General features: G+C 39.9%; 1 protein-coding gene across 4 annotated transcripts in view; it reads right to left on the reverse strand.

Moving 5' to 3' along the window:
* The window catches only part of vps13d (vacuolar protein sorting 13 homolog D), a 103,442-nt gene that overhangs the window by 35,790 nt on the left and 48,658 nt on the right, over positions 1-18,994 (reverse strand). For all 4 annotated transcript variants that reach the window (XM_084722005.1, XM_084722006.1, XM_084722004.1 and 1 more), the window contains exons 28-39: positions 17,969-18,140; positions 16,523-16,638; positions 14,315-14,539; positions 13,905-14,200; positions 12,706-12,839; positions 12,099-12,254; positions 9,587-9,773; positions 9,236-9,310; positions 8,924-9,124; positions 8,246-8,335; positions 6,161-6,301; positions 5,895-6,020 (exon numbers count right to left, since the gene is read on the reverse strand). In XM_084722005.1, the coding sequence (XP_084578131.1) occupies positions 5,895-6,020; positions 6,161-6,301; positions 8,246-8,335; positions 8,924-9,124; positions 9,236-9,310; positions 9,587-9,773; positions 12,099-12,254; positions 12,706-12,839; positions 13,905-14,200; positions 14,315-14,539; positions 16,523-16,638; positions 17,969-18,140 (1,919 nt within the window). The remainder of the gene's footprint in view (positions 1-5,894; positions 6,021-6,160; positions 6,302-8,245; positions 8,336-8,923; positions 9,125-9,235; positions 9,311-9,586; positions 9,774-12,098; positions 12,255-12,705; positions 12,840-13,904; positions 14,201-14,314; positions 14,540-16,522; positions 16,639-17,968; positions 18,141-18,994) is intronic.

An 18,994-nucleotide genomic window follows, 5' to 3' on the forward strand; every position in this document is an offset into this window, starting at 1 on the left:
TGTAGCAGATTTAACTAAACTGCAGACAAAAGCACTAGACAGTATTCCTGCTATAAAACCATCAATATCTTTCCATTCCAGGTAGTTTCTATAACTAGGGCCCAGGAGGAGAGGCACAGGGTTCCAACACGTTGTTCCATTTCACAACTCCAGACTTTTACACAGTCAAATTTCTAGAAAAAGGGTAGCTATAGGCACAATATGTTAGATTGTATTTATTTAACATAATTGAATAAGTGATATTATTATTGTCCACCCACATTTTTAGTAAGAACTGAAAATGAGCTGAAAAAGTTACATTATTTAATCTTCACTGCATCTGTGCAGCCTTGTTTGTTCACTGTGCCCATGTAAACACGAACGAAGCCATAAAAGTTTTTGTTTCCTTATCAATAAAAGACTTTACTACTTTTTTGATAACTATATCAATGAATAACTCATGTTGACATGAGCATAATATCTTATTTATGGTTTGTGTATATATGCTGCTCAAAGATATTGCTGCATTTTCTTTCAAACTGGTTTGCTGGTGGATGTCTGGATTTGGTTCAGTGATAAGACACTTGGAGGAGAGCTGTGTTGGAGGCTATGACATACAGGCGTGTGCGTTCAGTTGTATGTCCTACTTCCTGTTTTGCTTTCAACAACAAGCTTGCTCTGGCCCACGTTCTCTTACACACGCTTGTGCTGGCTGCCTGCTCAAAACACCATTAAAAACACTCCTCCTGTATGATCAATTTATTTTTTACAAATACTGAATTTCATATTTTAGAACAGAATAGGAGCAACAGTCTGGAAACAAATATTTTTCTATACTTTCCTTTTTTTCCATATTTATCCAGACCTGGAAATGACTTCATCAAATTTCATAGTTTTCCAGACTGAGTAGGAACCCTGGGGTTAGGCCTGTTGTAGTTGGTTCTTAACTTTAAAACTGTTGAGTGTGAATAAGCTAAAGCCTGTGCAACACTACGGTCCAGCTTCACAAATACCTTTGTGAGAGAAATGAGTTTTAGCTACTTGAGTATAAAATCATATGAGCGATAAAGTAGCTACAAGCAATCAGCTACAAGCACTGGTTACTCACTTGATATTCATGTACCTCACTAGGAACATGAATATCTAGTGTCTTGTCAAGTTAATTTAAAGCTACCCTATGGGGTGTTCTTGTAAACATGAATTCAGAAAAAAGGGTTACACCCAGAGGTAATAAGAATGTTTTCGACTATCCAGTCTTCATCAACGTGTGCACATATAAAGTCTTCAATCACTGCTTAAATCATCAGGTGAGGACAATTGTTGGTTAATGTGAGCTCACATAGACTGCAGCCACACAGAGTAAACTACACAGCTTACTGACACACTTCACAACTCTACACACGTTCTACTGGATTTTCAGACATTGTTAATGAAAATAACTGACACACATAGGAAAATAAAACAACAGTAGTCATCACAGTTGACATCAGGTTCTTCACCGTTCAACCTCTGAGTGCGACCCTCCTTTCGTAATTCATGGATATATACAACTAGGATAATGCACAGAGGGCCAGAGTGCAGTGGTACTCTGCAGACAGAGATATTGTTCTCGTAAAAAAAAAAGACAAAAAAAACCCCAAAAACATAACTTATGTTTATATTCAGTGTCACTAATCAAAACTCAGAGTGCATATCCTTGAGGTCTAACAAACATGTTGAATGCCTTTCACTCTTCATGAAACAGGTGCAATTATTTTAAAATCCAGCATTGTTTACATCCATGTTTATGAGCTAGCATTTTTCTTCTTCCCTGTCTTTGTTGGCAAATTGCAGAAGACTTTGGTGTTTTATTACTTCCTGTGGATCAGTGGACTACTGACACACCATTGGTAAGTTTGTATATAGTGTCATCTAAATAATGTGAGAAACATAACTTTCCCAGCCTCTGCCACTGTTTTCACCCAAGTAGGCTGAGATTTGGCATAGAGGTCATGTGTGTGTTTGTGTGAAGGTGTGTGTTGGTGGTCATGCCATTTACTAAAAGGGGGGCATGCCAGTGGGAGTGGCCTGTAATGAAAAAGTGCATAATTTTTAAATTGATTCGAATAACACAATCAAACAAATGATCTGTTTGTTGTAGACTCTTGTGGGAGGCATCATTGGTCTTAGCAGAGAGTGTTTCAATGGTGTGTTATCCCTGCTAAAATACTTAAGCTACACCCCCTCCATAACTTACAGTCTTTTTGTTTCAGCCACTTGTGGGGAGCATTATTAGACTGAGGAGAGTTCATTTTTTGGGTTTATTTTACTCCTGATACCTCCTTTATTAGCTCAGTGAATCTTTTTCTTTAGCCATGGAAGACAAGTGGTTGTGTGTCTGAGTGTATGTGTGTACATACACTGCAGTAGCCAGACACAACTATTGTGAATTCATGCTTCTGTCTGTCGTACACAGTTTTACAGAGCCATAACCAAAGGAGTCAATAATCCTGCCCACTTGGTATCTTGCAGCTTACTTGTTTTCAGTCAGAGGCTGAAGATATATTATGAGAATTTCATTTAAAAATAAACTTTTTTCAGTATTTTAACATGGTTAGCCTTAATACCTAAGTCAATGGAACGCCCCATACAACAGTACTCAACTGATATTAGTTATAATTTATAATGTGATTATGTTTTAACAATTTGCTATATTCTGGAAAAAAGGTCTGCTCCTAAATGTCTCAGACTGTTGAAGTGCCATGTATCCCAGCTGTTCTGCTCCTGAACGACCAGCCTCTGCTTAATATATCACACTGTCAAAAAAGGATCATATTATCCAGTCTAACAACAGGAAAAAAAATGTTGGGATTGTGTTGGAGGCCTCCACAAAGCCACACAAAATCTAAACAGTTAAGTGTTTATGCAGATGTTGTCAACATGGAACTTTCAGAGGTGAGGATGCATCATGCTAAAGAAGAAACCATCTTGTCATGGACATTAGCTTTCAGTAAAATCCAAGATTATTTAACTTTACTGAATTATATACTTTGGTGGTACCATATTGTTTTATTTGTAGTGGTATTTTGCGAAATATTCTGTCTTTGTCAGGGAAGTGCAATTTTTGCAATTTTGGATGTAGCACTTGGCCATGTTGAGATTTGGATGGTATTTCAATTAATAGATCAGCTTTAATTAAAACTGCTGTCATTCTATACACATACTTCAGTGTATCAACTGGAGATCTATCTTGGGGTAGGGGGCGGGAGTATATATTACGCTCACCATTATTATATATTACTATTTATCATGAATAACGGGATCTACAATAAATATTTGATCACAAAAAAAGAACAATTTGCTGGCAGCAAACACATGAGGCTTTTGACTTTGTGCTGATTGGTCATAACTACAGATCGATATTGCCTCACAACACTGCAGGATGTCTAAGCAGCCATGAGGAACAGTTGGTGATGAGTGAATAAAAGCTCTGATACTCTGAGTGTGCTGCTGCGGGAGACTGTCTGGGCGACTAAATACTCTGAACTGTACCTCTGGAGTGAATCTGCTGCTCGAGGCAGGTCAAGCTGGCTGTGCTCCTAGTTCTAAGGTGAGCAAGAGGAGCACCTGACAGCAGAGAGAGACAGTTACTACACAACAGAGAAACATGCAGAGGGAACACACAACAGGGTTAGATGTTTATCATCCTCATTCTGTACTCTGTGCTGGCAGTCAGCACATCAATACTTTCATGAACAGTGCAGGTCATGCTTCACTTCCAGTCATCTCCCCTTTATTTACATGTGTTGAGAACAGCAACCAACACAACACAAGCCCATTAATTTCCTATTCAACTGAGACACCAGAAGAACTTGGCTGATGAGTGGCATTTTCATTGATTAATATTAAAATAAACTAAATGTTTTAAAAGGCTGGAGCAAAGCAGAATAAACCTCCCGTTCTGTCTACAACCCTTCACAACAGAACAACCCATCAACCAAGTTTCTTCATACAACCAAAGTCCTACCAGTCCTAAACCAGCGCCTTTAAGGATAACTGGTGTTATTCTATGTTTTTCTTGTTATCAACAAATCCCATGAAAATAAAAACTATATGTTCCACTGTCTTAATACCCTCATATCTGTAGCTCTCAGCCTCAAGCCCAATGATTCCTACTGTAGACCTAAATATTTAAAAACATCACCTCCCGCACATATTAAAAATGACAAACCATCGCCACACAGTTCACAACAGGCCTTATCGATTCTGGAAAGACTTCATTTGTGATAAACGAACATGCCTGACCATTTTTACTACCATTTTTGTATCACCTTGCATTATCTTGACACTTTATTGAAAACATATACACACGTTGAAACTTGAGAAATAAGACAATTTCATTTAAGATGAGTTAAGAGGTAATGAAAGAAAAGTTTGCCAGTACAACAGTGTGACTCACTGATGTGTTTTAACTGTTTTCGGACAACAATGGAGCTCTATGGCAGTGGTTCTCAACCTGGGGTCCAGGCCCCATTAAAGGGGACAGCAAAGATCTGCCTGCTCTGAGGTTGTCAAAAGTTTGCACATGTTAACTAAAATCACAATTTCTACCAAGGTCTGTATGCAAAACTATACATACTACGCATATACTAGAAAAAAAACTTACAAAATTGAGATTTTTTTTTGTCTTCACTGAAAGATACTTGCTGCTCATTATTATTTTTTTTGTAAGGATAATGGGAAAACCCAACTCTTTTGGGTTGTTAAAACAGTAAATTTTAAGCTTATACTAGAAAAGAGAGATACACCAAAGTTAAAGGTTCTGAGAATGGAAACAATTATAATTGATGATATTTGCTGACAACAGAGCTTTGGAATGAATAATCATTCTGTGTGTGTGTGTGTGTGTGTGCAGGCTTCTGTGGGTTGGGGGGCTCAGTTTTCCTTAGATATAAGTGGGGGGGCTCCAAGGAAAAAAGGTTGGGAAGCACTGTTCTGTGGTACTCAGGAGGAAGATTTATTAGACTTCTCAGTTGAGTTTCCACCCTGAGTACCTGGAACTTTTAGTCCCAGGAAATGCTTTTCAAGCAACCAAAAGGTTCCTTCAGCCTGTTGCTGTTTGCATTTCGACTGCAGTGTAATGTTGATTTGTTGAAGCACAATGATCAAAAAACAAGCTGGTTTATGGCTGAAGATTTTTGAAAATTACTGACAAAAATGGCTGAAAGGAAATGTTAGAAGTATACAGCCAATCAGAAATGTGTGGTATAGGTTTAAGTTCCTGTACTTTTAAGTAGTACCTCCCCAGACAGGGACTGTTTTAAGAGTAAAATGTCCACAGAACCTAATTTAGACTCTGTTCCTTAAGGTTTTGAGTCCCTTGTCAGTAGGTTCCCTGTCACTCGTTTGTACATACATTGACTGTTAGTTTGCTCATGGGATTTGTTGATAATGAGAAAAAAAAATAGCACATTACATTCATGACATATAATTTCTACTGCTGGTAGTGTCTTTTAGTGTTCTTTTGAGTTGGTAGATACACAAATAACTGACCAAAGATCACATCATACCTTTTTTTATTGTGTATTTAACTGTGGAGATTTCCAAGAATGTTTCCAAGATTTGTGTTAGTTTTGACTAGCTCTGATATTTCCAAATACAAAGACAGCAAAAAAAGAGGAAATCAACTAGAACAAGATAAAGCACAAGATGCTACCTATATATCTTATATATCTGAAACAGTCACCTGGCTATACTATTATCTTTTCATTTTTTTGATTTTTAAAAAAAGAAATAAAATTTTGTTATCCAAGATGCCAAATTTGGCCCTCCTTAAAATCAATTCAAAACATATTTTGACAGAGTCTTTGAGTGTTTTTGTGAAGTAAGAACTATACAGTGATTTGTTTGTGGTACTGTGTGTAGGTGGAACTCACTCTGTCCAAAGCTGGGTGGGTCGACTGATGAGCCCATCCAGGGCAGGGGGGGTGGAGACTGGGGGGTCTGTTCCTCCTCGTTGCAGTAGTCAGCTATCCAGGAGCTCTTGGTGGTGTTGTATTGTTCTGGAAGGACCACATAATTATATTTCTGGCTTGCGGGAGGAGTTTAACACTGGAACTGGAAACCAGCACAATGAGTGATCTGACTAAATATTGTGTGAACCCCAAACACTGTTCAGCCAGCTGTTTGTTTGTGTACTCACCCAACAGGACAGAAGTGATGTTTACATCCAGCCTCTGCCTTGCTCGGATCCCCATCTTCAGACGTGGAGGGTGGAGACGGCCAGCGGCCTGCTGCTGCCAGGACAGGAAGCAGGGCCAGGGCTCGATGAAAGGCTCCCAGCCTAGCACACACACGCACGCACACGCACACACACGCACACACACACACACACACACACACACACACACACACACGCACACACACGCACACAGTAATGACTACAATCTAGCAGCAAACCACATTTCTGTCTTGGGTGCTCTGCACTTTGCTGTTGAACTGATTTTAGCCCCAGTTTTGTCAAACCCCTTTTCATTCAACATCTTGTTGTTGGGAATAGAATTTTAAAATATATATAGAATGCATTAGGTTCTACTTCATTCTTGCTGTCAGTGCTTTAAATTGGATGTTATCCACCTCATACATACACAAGACTAGTATCTAATATCAACAAAGTCATTTTTGACCTGGGATGTAGACCTGTCTATTGAAGCCCATGTCATTCTGAAAAATGTCCCCACTTGTATCTGATCTCAGTTAATCTAATACGTTTAAAAAGAAAATAGAAAGACTTAAATGAAAAAATAAAGAATGAAGTTAATGACTTCAAATTCACTGGACAAAATAAGATGATTAATTAATGGTTCAATAGATTGGTATATACGGTATGATTAGTCTGTACAAGTAGGTATAAGTATAGGGTTGGGTGGTTGGATGAATATATTGTCTATCGACAATGGGCTGAATCCATTGCCAATTGCTTTCTTGGCCGATTTTTAGGATGATATTTGTCATGTTATTTTGCTAATGTAATAGTTATAATATAATAGTCTGCTCTGCACCGCACTCTCATCCAGTGGCACAGTACATACCCACTCAACTGACAACGAGGGAGCTAAGCTGGGTGACGAGTGAGAGGAAAACAGCCTGCAGAGTCAGACTCTTTACACTCTTTTCACACAGTGAATTAAGGATTTATTTTGACCAAACCAGACCAGAGTTGGTGATTGTTGGAAGAGTGGACAGACTAACAAAGACGGTTTTGGTGAGTTTGGTGAGATGTTTTTCTGTCGAGTTTAAATGAAGTGTTTTCCAAGGAGTTAACAAGCCAATTAAGGTCATCTTAGTTCGGTAAAAGAGAGAAACTTGAATTCAGAAGGGGAGCATCTTTATTTCTCTGTTTAAAATGGAAAATAAGTGTGAGAACATGTCAACTGTAGACACTTTGTGAGTTTATTTTGTCCATTGGATGTAGTGAATGTATGCAGCATGTGTAACATAGTGAATTCGTAGCTTGCACACATCTCCCAGCTGAGACTGGAGAGGACGGGAGGAGGTGGGAGGGGGGGTGATGATATCGCCAATCGCAGATGGATGGGCTGATGATGACTGTTTGGAAAATTTTAACATATCGCCCAACTCATATGGATATAGTGTTTATATGTGTATATACAGTAGACACGTGTGTACACATGAACATGAGACAAAACAGATACTGAATGTGAATACTGACATAATGGAGAAGGGGGAGGATGAAATAAGTATGTACTTCTTCCTACTCCTTTTCCTATTTTGCATGTAAACTGTTGTTTTGATTTGTTTCTTTTTTTTGAGAATTTCTTCAGTGAATCTGTACACGTTTTCTGTTCTGTTTTCATTTTGTTACTCTTACCATAATTTTGATGTTTTTATTGATTACTTTCCTTTTTACATGTTTGAAAATAAAAATCTATGTTGGTAACAGTGATCCAGTCTTAAGCACTGCCTCTGGTGGTTAGGAAACATGGAACAGAACAAGAGTTATGGTTTTACTACTGTTCTTTGAACTCTGGATGACCTCAAGAGTTCTCTGTCACTCAGAATCTTGATGAGAAAATTCCTCAGGAATAATGTAACTTTGTTAATCTTAAATTCTTGACTCAAGTTACATATATAACTACATAACAGAGCTGAGTTCTCTTTGTGGTCAAAAAGATGTTTCTCCAAAATACTGACTGAAAAACACACAATATATCACATTCACATTAAAAAACTAAACAAATGTTCTGATGCTGAAAGCAAATCTTACCTGACAGCTCTCTGTTGTAGTAGTCTCCAGACAGAGTGAAGCTGGCGTTACCTTCCTGGGTGGAACCAATGCGCTGCAGCACATAAAGCCCTGCAAAACATACAGTCAGCTTCCTGGATGTACAATTATTTATTTATCAAGTTTTTTTAAGCACCATTCATTGTGGTGTAACTGACTCTTAGCTAGTTCTTAAAAACGTGCATTTTAAGTCCTAAATGTCTAATACTGGAGCATTGACTCCACTGATATCAGTATTATTTGCTGATACAATTATTTTCTTTTTGCATTGTGCCTTTATTTATCAGTGAGAGGAGAGATTCAGACATATGGGGACAGAAAGAGAGAGAAAGATAGGACAATGGTACTAAGGAATCAAACTGGGACACTGTGTTTATATGCTGTATATCTTAACCGTTGGTCCATAGGACTACCTCAGGTCTATATCAGCAGAGGACCAGAGTATAAACAACAATAAACAACAATAACCACTGGTTACAACCACAACAAGCAATTTGCTTTGCACCAAACACTAAAGCAAGGTAAAATGTGGCAATTGAGCTACATAAACTTTCATTATTATTATTATTACAATACCAGTTGTCAATTTAAGAAAAATAATTCCCCAGTCTTCATCATATTTTTTATAATGGTGATGTGTCTTACGTAAATGAGACTTACGGGAGAAGGTGAGTTCAGCGAGTGGTATATCACAGTCCAGACAGTCATCAATGAAACAGATGCAAACACTCTCAGCCTTCACCTCCACCCCAGACAGAGGAGCTGAGTGGCTGCTGGAGCCAGAGTTGGCCCTGGCTCTGGGATGTCCTGAAAAGTTCTCAGCGTTCTCCAACAACCATGTGGCAGCCTGGTCCAGCTGGCCTGAGGGACGCATTAGTCTGTCTTTATATAGGTTTTTATTAAATAATGGTCTTACTGAGGTCTACTGCCAGGTTAGCAAGTATGGAGAGGAGTGCTAAAGATCTCACTCACCTTTACAGTGGAGTAGGGCTCTTTTGCAGTCCTCTTTCCTGAAGCCAAGGTCTTGTAAACGGGTCAGCTGGCCCTCTGTGGAGACAAAACACAAGCTCATAACTAGATGTTCTAAGAACAGTAATAAACAGTGGAATAACAGTACACCATCACTGTATGTAAACAGTAGCCTTGCCAATGTGTTAGAAAAGCTACATGAGTAATAATGATTTCAGACAACTCAAGATGTGTGCCAAAGAATTTTAATGTTTTTGGACACTAAAATATTTGTGCCAAAAATCCCTGGATTTTACTCTCTTCTGGGATGAAAAAGCAGACTGAAAATTAGTCTACATGTTGGTCTTTACATACCTATGAGAGCCTCAGTCTTCTGCCTGAAGCTGTCTTTGGGTGGAGCAGTGGACTCAGTGCTAGCTGCAGCAGTGGTGTCAGAGTCAGAGGGCAGTGGAGTGCTGGCAGTGGGGATGGACTTGGCAATGGCCAAGAAGAGCTGAATGTCGTTGTAGGACAGACGGATGTCCAGAGCAGGAAACTGAATCTGCCAGAAAGTCACACACACATCTATGTTTAATAGTGAATCTAAGAGCATTTCCACACACACAATGTGAAGAGAACTCAATGGATTGGGACTTAACAGCTGTGTAGCCTTAAGAAAACCACTTATTAGTGAGGCTACTCTGGGAAAAAGGCTTCAGTTTGCTTGGGAGCATAAAGATTGGACTCTGGATCAATGGAAAAAGGTCATGTAGTCTGATGAGTCCAGATTTACCCTGTTACAGAGTGATGGGTGCATCAGGGTAAGAAGAGGTGCCTTTTCTGGGCACTGAGCCAGTGGGGGCAGTGTTATGATCTGGGGTTGCTTCAGTTGCTCAGGTCGAGGTTCAGCAACGTTATGTGGCCAAAAAATTATGTCAGCTCACTACCTGAATATACTGAATGAACAGGTTTTTACATAAATGGATTTTTTTTCTTCATTAATGACATGGGCATATTCCAAGATGACAGTGTCAGGATTCATTGGGCTCAAACAGTGAAAGAGTGGCTCAGGGAGCATGAGACATACATACATACATGGATTGTCCACCACTGAGCCCAGATATTAACCCCACTGAGAATCTTTGGGATGTGCAGGAGAAGACTTTATGCAGAGGTCTGACTCTCCCATCATCAATACAAGATCTTGGTGAAAAATTAATGCACCTCTGGACAGAAATAAATGTTGTGACATTGCATAATCTTATCAAATACGATTCCATGGCGAATGCACGTCTTAATCCAAGCTAAAGGTGGTCCAGCAAAATATTGGCCAGGCAGTGCAGGAGCCAGTACTAGAGTGGACTGGGAACCAGACGAACCTGCAAGCTCACTTTTTATTTGCTCTGGCAGATGCATCTGGTCCCCTCCCATTCAGCCAACCTGGCCCTTGTCCAGAGCCAATCACAACTGTTCATCTAATATGGGGCAGGTTGGACATGAAACAACCAAGAGGGAGGGGGGCATTAGAGTGAGGCAGTGAGGACAGAAATGCATGTAGAGCCAGAACATCTTCACATCCAACTCATTAATTAAGGTGGTTAACTAATGTGAATTAAGGGTTTATTTCCACCAAATCAGAGTTGGTAATTGTTTTTGTCACAGTTTTGGATTATGTTGGACACTTCCTGTTTTATTTTGTAGTCTTGGTTCTCCCTCGTGTGTCTTTGCTGTTTTTACTTCCTGTCTGTTTTCCCACCCTTTTGATTATCATGTGTTTCACCTGTTTGCCCACCTGTGTCTCATTAGTTCTCCCTATTTAGTCCCTGTGTTTCTCTGTGTCTTTGTCAGTTTGTTGTGTTTGTTCCTCATGTCGGTCAGCTTGGATTCCCTGTGTTTCCCTTCTGTGTCAACTATCTTGTTTTTCCCCTGGACCATTTTTTGAGTTTACCTTTGTGGATTCAGTTTCATTGGTCTTTGGATTTTTACCTCCCTGCATCTGAGTAAGCCTTTGTTTCTTTTGTTTTATTTCATTAAACCAGCCTTCACCAGTTCCTGCTCCGGCTGGGCCACAGCCGCTATCGCCAGTTACTGCTCTGGTTGGGCCATCGCCAGTTCCTGCTCCGGCTGGGCCACTGCCGCAGCCTTCGCCAGTTCCTGCTCAGGCCATCCGCCCGAGGTCTCTGCCTCTACCCTGCCCTCAGGCCATTGTACCCAGCCTCTGTCAGTCCCTGGGGCCTATGAACTTATTGACTGACTGATCCTTGTTGCCAGGCTGTATGCCTGATATTGTGACTTTTTTGTTTTTTGTCTGCATTTGGGTCCTCCACCTAGCTGAAATGTAACAGTTTTAGCAGTTGAAAGACAAACCAGATTGGTTTTGGTGAGTTTTATTTTGGTTCTAGTTTGAATGAAGTGTTTTACCATGATGGTGAGAGTCATAAAACAGCTCTATCTAGTTAAATAATGTATTGTCAGACACCTAGAATAACAATCTGAGCCTGGAAAAGCAAGTAATCTCACTGGATGTACTTTAACAGGTGCAGTTGTCCAGAACAATTACATTTGGCCTGTTCAACGGCTGCAGGCTAAGGCCATCTATAAGACCAATTCTAAAACTTTTTGTACGTATTAGTCATTTAGCTACCTCAACATGAGTATACATGTTCACAGACATATCCGTGCTTCACTATCACAGCTCATGTCGGCACACTGTGCTCAGCATGATGTCACACATTTTGTTGCTCTGACTGGTTGTAGATCTATGGGGTGGAGCAGATCCCAGCTGACATTGGGAGAACCCCCTCGCTATTATAAATGGTGCTAACCACTGTATAGCTGTGCTGCCCTCAGTTACATATCTTATTTTGGTTGAGTGCTGGCTCCTGACCTCCAGTAACGGTGGAATATCCTCCACATTGAAGGCGTCCAGTAGACCTGAGCTGCTCTGGTATGTGGGGCTCCCACACAGCTCCACCTGAATGTTGACTGGGTCGATGATGGACAGCGCCGTCTCCTGCTCACTGCCCAACCGACACGAAAACACCTGGGAGTGACAAGATACTACGTCTGAATCAAAGCTAATATTGGATATTGTGTTAGTAGTTTGTAGCACTCGTGAACTATTGCAGTGTGTAACAATCATAAAAAATTCTAAAAAACAAACAAACAAACAAAACTAAGGTGTACTGGTTTGGCTATTAAGGATAAAAGGAAGGTGGGGGGGGGGGAGTTGGAGCATTTTGAACAATAGCAACAGTAACACAATTTGTATTTAAAGCAGTTTCCTGGGAAGCAATAATATTTGTGATGGCAGTAGAAGTACAAACAGTACTAGAACAATAATATTGTCAGTAGCAGTCGTTTATTATATAAAGTTGTCACTTTCAGATTGGGATTAATCGCTTTAAAGAATCCTGATAAACGTTAGCAGTGGTAGCACTAGTAGTCTTAGCAGTAATGTTTGAGCATATGGTGCTATGACAGGGAAATGTCACCTCTATTCCTGCGAGGCTGCCAGAGAAGGGTCTGTCCAGCAGACGGGGTTTGTAGGTGAGGACTGTGGTCCCTTTTAGAATGATGGCGTTAGTATCCAGACATGACGAGTCCTCCACAACCACAAACTCTGTGCCTGAAGATCGAACAACAATGTAAGACAAATTCAATAAAATGCACGGGTCAGGGCATTTATGATTCTCATATGCAGACCTACATCAAGTATTGTGTCAAGTTACAGCTCAATGACATTTTCACATTGAATAAAATTGTTCAAATGAAATGCTGGAGAGGCACATTTTACAGCTGATAGTGAATAATAGTCAGTGTTGGGGATGTCTGATAGACCTGGCAACTGGAAATGTAATAATAATGACCTTTAAAGCATTCATTTTGTTCTCAGTGGGGGGAGATTTAACGTAAAGATCAAAGTAAGCTCTCACACATTACAGATATTGAGTGTCATTGTTCATATCTTTTCGTTCAAAATGTCTGGTGTAATTGGTAACGCCAGTGTTAATAACACTTTATTAACGAGTGGGAATTTTTCCTCACCATGACATCCCTAAAGAGAATTGAGTACTGAGAAAATGGGCCAACCAGCCGGTTGATGTTATACCTGACATGTTGGCTCTGCAGTGGGTGATTAAACCTGCTCAGAATGTCATCAGTATCCACCTACAGAGCATCAGTGATATTGTGGAAGTGAGGTGCTTGCAAAGATCAAACGATACTAAAAGACAACAGCCACCCCACAGCCTGTTAACCCTGCTGCCATCTGGCAAGAGATACAGAAGTATCTGCTGTTGTACCTCCAAGACTATAGAGCAGCTTCTTCCCTGAGGCTGTGAGACTGCTCAATACATCCTCAGCACTGGACATTTATGTGTATAGGTTTATATGTCTATAAGTAACTATGCATATTGTTTTATTTTAAATGTATTTCTTCTCTGTATATGTTGTATGTGTGTGTGTCATTAAGGGACTACAACTTCCATTGCATTGTTCCGCCCTGTATTGTAAAATGACAAATAAATGATTTTTGATGACTTGAATGTAGAACCACAAATCATTATGTTTGAATAACAAATACGTTCTAATAAATCAAATTATTTATTAATTAGTAAAAGATGGATCTGGAAGAGTTTATGGCCTCCATGTGTATACTAGTACTAGTAATGACTGATCATTCTTCTCTGACCTGTGACGTTGATCTTGACCTCCAGGCAGCGGTCCTGGGTGACTGGCACTGTGGACCTCTTAGTGACCACACCACTCTTGACTGTCTTTGGCATGACAGCCCCCGTGGTGCTGCTGGTGACCGTGCCTGAGTCAATGCTAGTGTTACTGGGCCAGCGCTGCCGAGGCTCAGCACCTCCCGAGGTCTTCTCCACTGGTACCCGCAGGAAGTCTCGAACCAGCTGGAGCCAGTCGAAGATGAGAAAGACCCTCAGGTTGTTCAAGACCACTGTGAAGCAGGAGGACTCACGTGTGGATCTGCGGGAGGATGACACATAACTTGTATGACCAACTCTTTACTATCTAGCACTACCTAAAATCTCTGTTTTTACAGTTTAATGTTCTATGGGCTTGAAGAGTCTCTAGTCCTACCTGTAATGTAGTTCCAGCTGCAGTGACGCCCGGTTAGTGCCTGTTTTAGAAGGCTGGAGGATGCAATCAAAGACATTGGGCCTTGAGCCATCAGCTCCATCAGTGCTTTTATTTAGGCCTGTGTAGCGAGTGTCGTATGCCAGCAGGGAGTGAGACACTAAGTTGACAGACTTGGATCCATTGGAGAAACTCTCAAAGAGCAGCTTAGATTTCATGAAGTCAAACCTTTGCAAGAAAAATACAAGTAGAAAATAAAATGGCATGTTTTTTAACTTCACTGTAGATGAATGTCTACTTTACAGCTCTCAGCTATACACATCATAGTGATTCAGTCTATAACTAATCCGTGAAAGGTTTTAGATGAACTTGCTACAATCTGTGAGGGGTGTTAGTCTGCCCCAGACAGCAGGGTTCTCTAATATAGGTTGAAATCCTATTTGATATACAATCTATGTACAATCTATTGAAGCGAGTTGTTTCCCCCAACACATCCTCCCCAGACTCGTGGAAGTTCTGCAGTCTGCAAGAGCACTGTGGGACAGCAGGATGTAAATGTATATTGACAATAACAAGCGAGGATGAGTCCTCCACTCTAAGCTAACCAGAATATTTTCAGATTATAAAGTGGGCCGTGGCATTTCTAAATTTGGGAATGGCTGCAGTAAATACAGGGTGTCCACAAAGTCTCTTTACAATTTAAAACATTTATTACAAAAGCAATTGATGAGATATGTTAATCAGATTTGTTCTATGTACTCAGTGGTAGTTTTTAATCACATTTGTGTATTTCAGGTACCCTGTTGATGAAATAGCTTCTGTTAAATAAACCCCTAAAAAATGGCTACTCCGCAAGAAAAGGCACAATGTGTATCGTGGTTTATTGAAACAAAATTGGATATGCAGACTCAGCGAAACTACAGGATTGAGTATGGACAACTGTCTGGCAGCAAAATACGGATGGACATTGTAGGAGAACGATCAAAGGCTTGTCTTACACAATCAATGTTTTCCTCAGATTTTCTTGGTCGTCCACTCCTCCCTTTATCCAACACGGCCCGTCTCCACAAATTTCTTGTGCCATGCATGCATTGACGGATGTGACGGTGGATGTCTTCCACATTTAATCCTGTAGTTTCACTGAGTCTGCGTTTCTGATTGTGTTTCAATAAACCACGATACACACTGTACCTTTTCTTGAGGAGTAGCCATTTTTTAGGGGTTTATTTAACAGAAGCTATTTCATCAACAGGGTACCTGAAATACACAAATGTAATGTGATTAAAAACTTTGCTAACCACTGAGTATATAGAACAAATCTTAGGGATGTCCCGATACAACTTTGTCACTTCCGATACGATACCGATATTGTAGCTTTGAGTATTGGCCGATACCGATCCGATATCAGCACAAATCATACATACTTTTATTACTTATTTTGTAGTGTGGAATGTTAGAAAAGGCTTGATCAAGTGATGTTACTCAAACAGAGAACAATAGTCAGCAACCAGAGTCACCTATGGATAGAAGTGCGGAAAATGGACTGCTTATCGGAGCGTTTATATCAGAGATTTTAGATGCAGTCCGATAAAATCCGATACTCGTTTTTTGCTGATATCGGACCGATATCCGATATCAATATCAGATCAGGACACCCCTAACAAATCTGAGTAACATATCTCATCAATTGCTTTTAATTGCAATGTTTTAAATTGGAAAGAGACTTTGTGGACACCCTGTATATAACAAACTTCTCCTTTTAACGATCTCAGCATTTCCCATTCATTTAACTTACACCAAACTTAACATTATACATTCTGAAATGAACGTGTGTTAAAAGGACAATTGAAACGCTGGTTTTCAGTTCAGGTACAGTAACTCAACACCGAGAAGAAAAAATCATCTGGCTCAAACGAACAGTGTACAGCTGTGAAATCTTTGGTGCCTTTACACTGTTTGCCATGGTGCCACCATGATGAACTCAAAAATTTGTTGCGGTGTCAGGTTGTGAGGTCATCTGCATTATTTCGGTGTCATTGTTGATTTCATTTGCATCTAATAGACATGCCCATGCTACGCTGACATCTGGATCAAAGTAAATTTTAACAATGTGTGTGACCTTAGATGTTCTCCACAGTATATCATAAGTATATCTATTGATATATTTGGAAAAAAATGCAAATCTAAATTAGTATAGGGCTGTAAAAGGACCTTGCTAATGAGCGTTTGTGTTCAGTGGGTTTGGGGTTGTCCAAGAGCTCCAGACTGACATCCATCATGTCCACTAGGAATGATAAGTTGGTGTAGACATCTCCACTCAACACCGTCTGAAGAGAGACACAACATTAGGTTCTTAACTACAGTAGTACATATAGGGAAGCAATTATTAATGGCAAAAAGTGACAATTCATCATAAGACAGATAAAATGCCCAGAAACAGACAATTATAAAATACTTAATAAACTGTTAAATGTATTGCAAGCTGCATTTTTGCAGCTTGTTGCAAAACGTTGGAAGTACATAATCGTGTAAGTAAGAAACATAATCATGATCAAGGGTCTTAGGAGGTCATATGCTCTACAGATTGTGAAGCCCCTTGAAGCACATTTGTGATTTGTGATAAAAGCTATAAAGATAAAATTTACTTGACTTGCAGGCAGAGGTTGCGCTAGACTTTTTCATTGTCAGTCATTTTGACTGACAGGGTCATAAAAATCCCGTCATCTATTTTTACCTATCACTTTAATTTTTAAAATGATAATAATTACATATTCAATAGCATTTAATTTTGATTCATTTTTAATTAACCTCTTTTATCAACACCATCATGGTTATTGGGCTTTTTGAAGAAACTTCAGCTGCTGACACTAAGCTGCCGTGACACTAGGTATGTTCGAGATGATCCAGCCCTGCCCAGAATTGATCAGCGGTGATCGCCGCATAGTGCATGCCGGTTAGATTTGTGTCCGACTTGATCCCGACTTGCACATGTGGGCAACAATAACCTCACGAGATCGAGGCGGCCGCAGTTTGTAGAGCCAGATGCCGCAGCTGCTCTCCACCGACTGCAAACGCCTGGCTGTCACCTGATTGACAAGCGGCCGCCTGATCTCGTCTACTCTCCAGGCGAGGTGCAGTTCATCTCGAACAAACCTAATAGCTAATTAATATGCTCACTCGCCACCAAGTGGTCTGGGGTGTGAATTGCAACCTGTCAAAATGACAGATGACCTTCAGATTTTTCCGTCACCGTTTTAAAAAAACGGTCAACGACGGAAAATATTCGGTTAACGCAACCCCTGCTTGCAGGGTAGGTCCAAATATTTCATGTGGGGTTGTAAGAGGTTCTTATTCGATAGTCAGTGTATTTTCTATTGTAGATGCTGGTTGACAGTCCCCCATTGATAAACACCTTATAGAACCCTACATCAAATAATCTGAACTATCCCTTTAATTGCCCTGCAAAGTCTGGAAATCTCAAATCAAATTTTGAAAAACAATGTTCTTGAGAGTAGTTAAAGTCAATTACATCTAAGACATATGATATCATACTTTCTTAGCTGGCCTGAGTGATCAGGTCAAGAGGATTTCATGACAGAAACAGCATTTACTACAAATATAGAATGTCAGTGGAGATGTGGTTGCCTGCTGTCTCACATAGCTGCTGGGGTCCTGTAGATTGTAAGGTCGCAGGAAATCTTCAACAGGTTCTCCTAGATTGTTCTCCAGCAGCCCTCTGATCAGCTGGTAGTGCTCCAGGTCCAGAGAGCAGTGAACTGATGACAGGCTGCCGTGGATGGACATGTCAGGTACAGCATGGCTCAGCTCCCTGACAACATTGATGGACACAAGCATGAGTTTGGATAGAGAGTATGGTCCTATACTGATAATGGATCCATTCATACATACATACTACTTTCTTACAGAAAGACACAGTTTTGTGGCTAAAAATAAACCAGACCCAGTCCCTTTCTGAACAACTGCTGTCCATCCTCATTGCTAATGTAAAACAACAGTAACAAAAATAGTAATGTTCAAACTGAAACTTTTTTTGTAAAAATACACTCTTTCTGAATTTGATGTCAGCAACGCGTTTCAGAAAAGAACAGGACAGGGGCAAGTGAAGACTGTGAAAGTTGTGGAATGCTCAAAAAAGCATTCAACAGGGAAGCAGGTTAACTGGTATAAGGCAACAAAAAATATGAGACTCTAGACCAAATGAAAGAAAAAGTGATGTATTGCAGTAATAAACATGCCCCTGTTCCAACCTTCTTGGAATGTGTTACAAGCATCAAATTCAGAATGAGTATATATTTACAAAAAAACAATAAAGTTTGAACATTAAATACCTTCTCTTGTCTTGTCTATATTTAATTTAGGTCAAAAGGTTTTTGCAAATCTTTGCATCCGTTTTTATTAAAGTTTTACACAATATCCCAACTTTTACACAATTGGGTTTTGTATTGCTCTGTGTCAAGTAGTAGAATAATGAATTTAATGGTAGACCACTGCTGAAGGACTACACTACGCCAGTTGTACTTGACAGGTTGTAGGCAAGAGAACTCTGAGGGGATATTTTAAACCCCATTTTAAAGCAATAAGGAGTTACACAAGTGTGAAGAAAATTTAAGAAATTGGCCTTTATTTATCTCAACTGCAGAATAGCAGGCTTGCATTAGAGAC

Source organism: Lutjanus erythropterus, chromosome 6 (genome assembly GCF_056507025.1).
Source record: "Lutjanus erythropterus isolate fLutEry1 chromosome 6, fLutEry1.hap2, whole genome shotgun sequence".
In the NCBI taxonomy this organism is placed as follows: Eukaryota; Metazoa; Chordata; class Actinopteri; order Lutjaniformes; family Lutjanidae; genus Lutjanus; species Lutjanus erythropterus.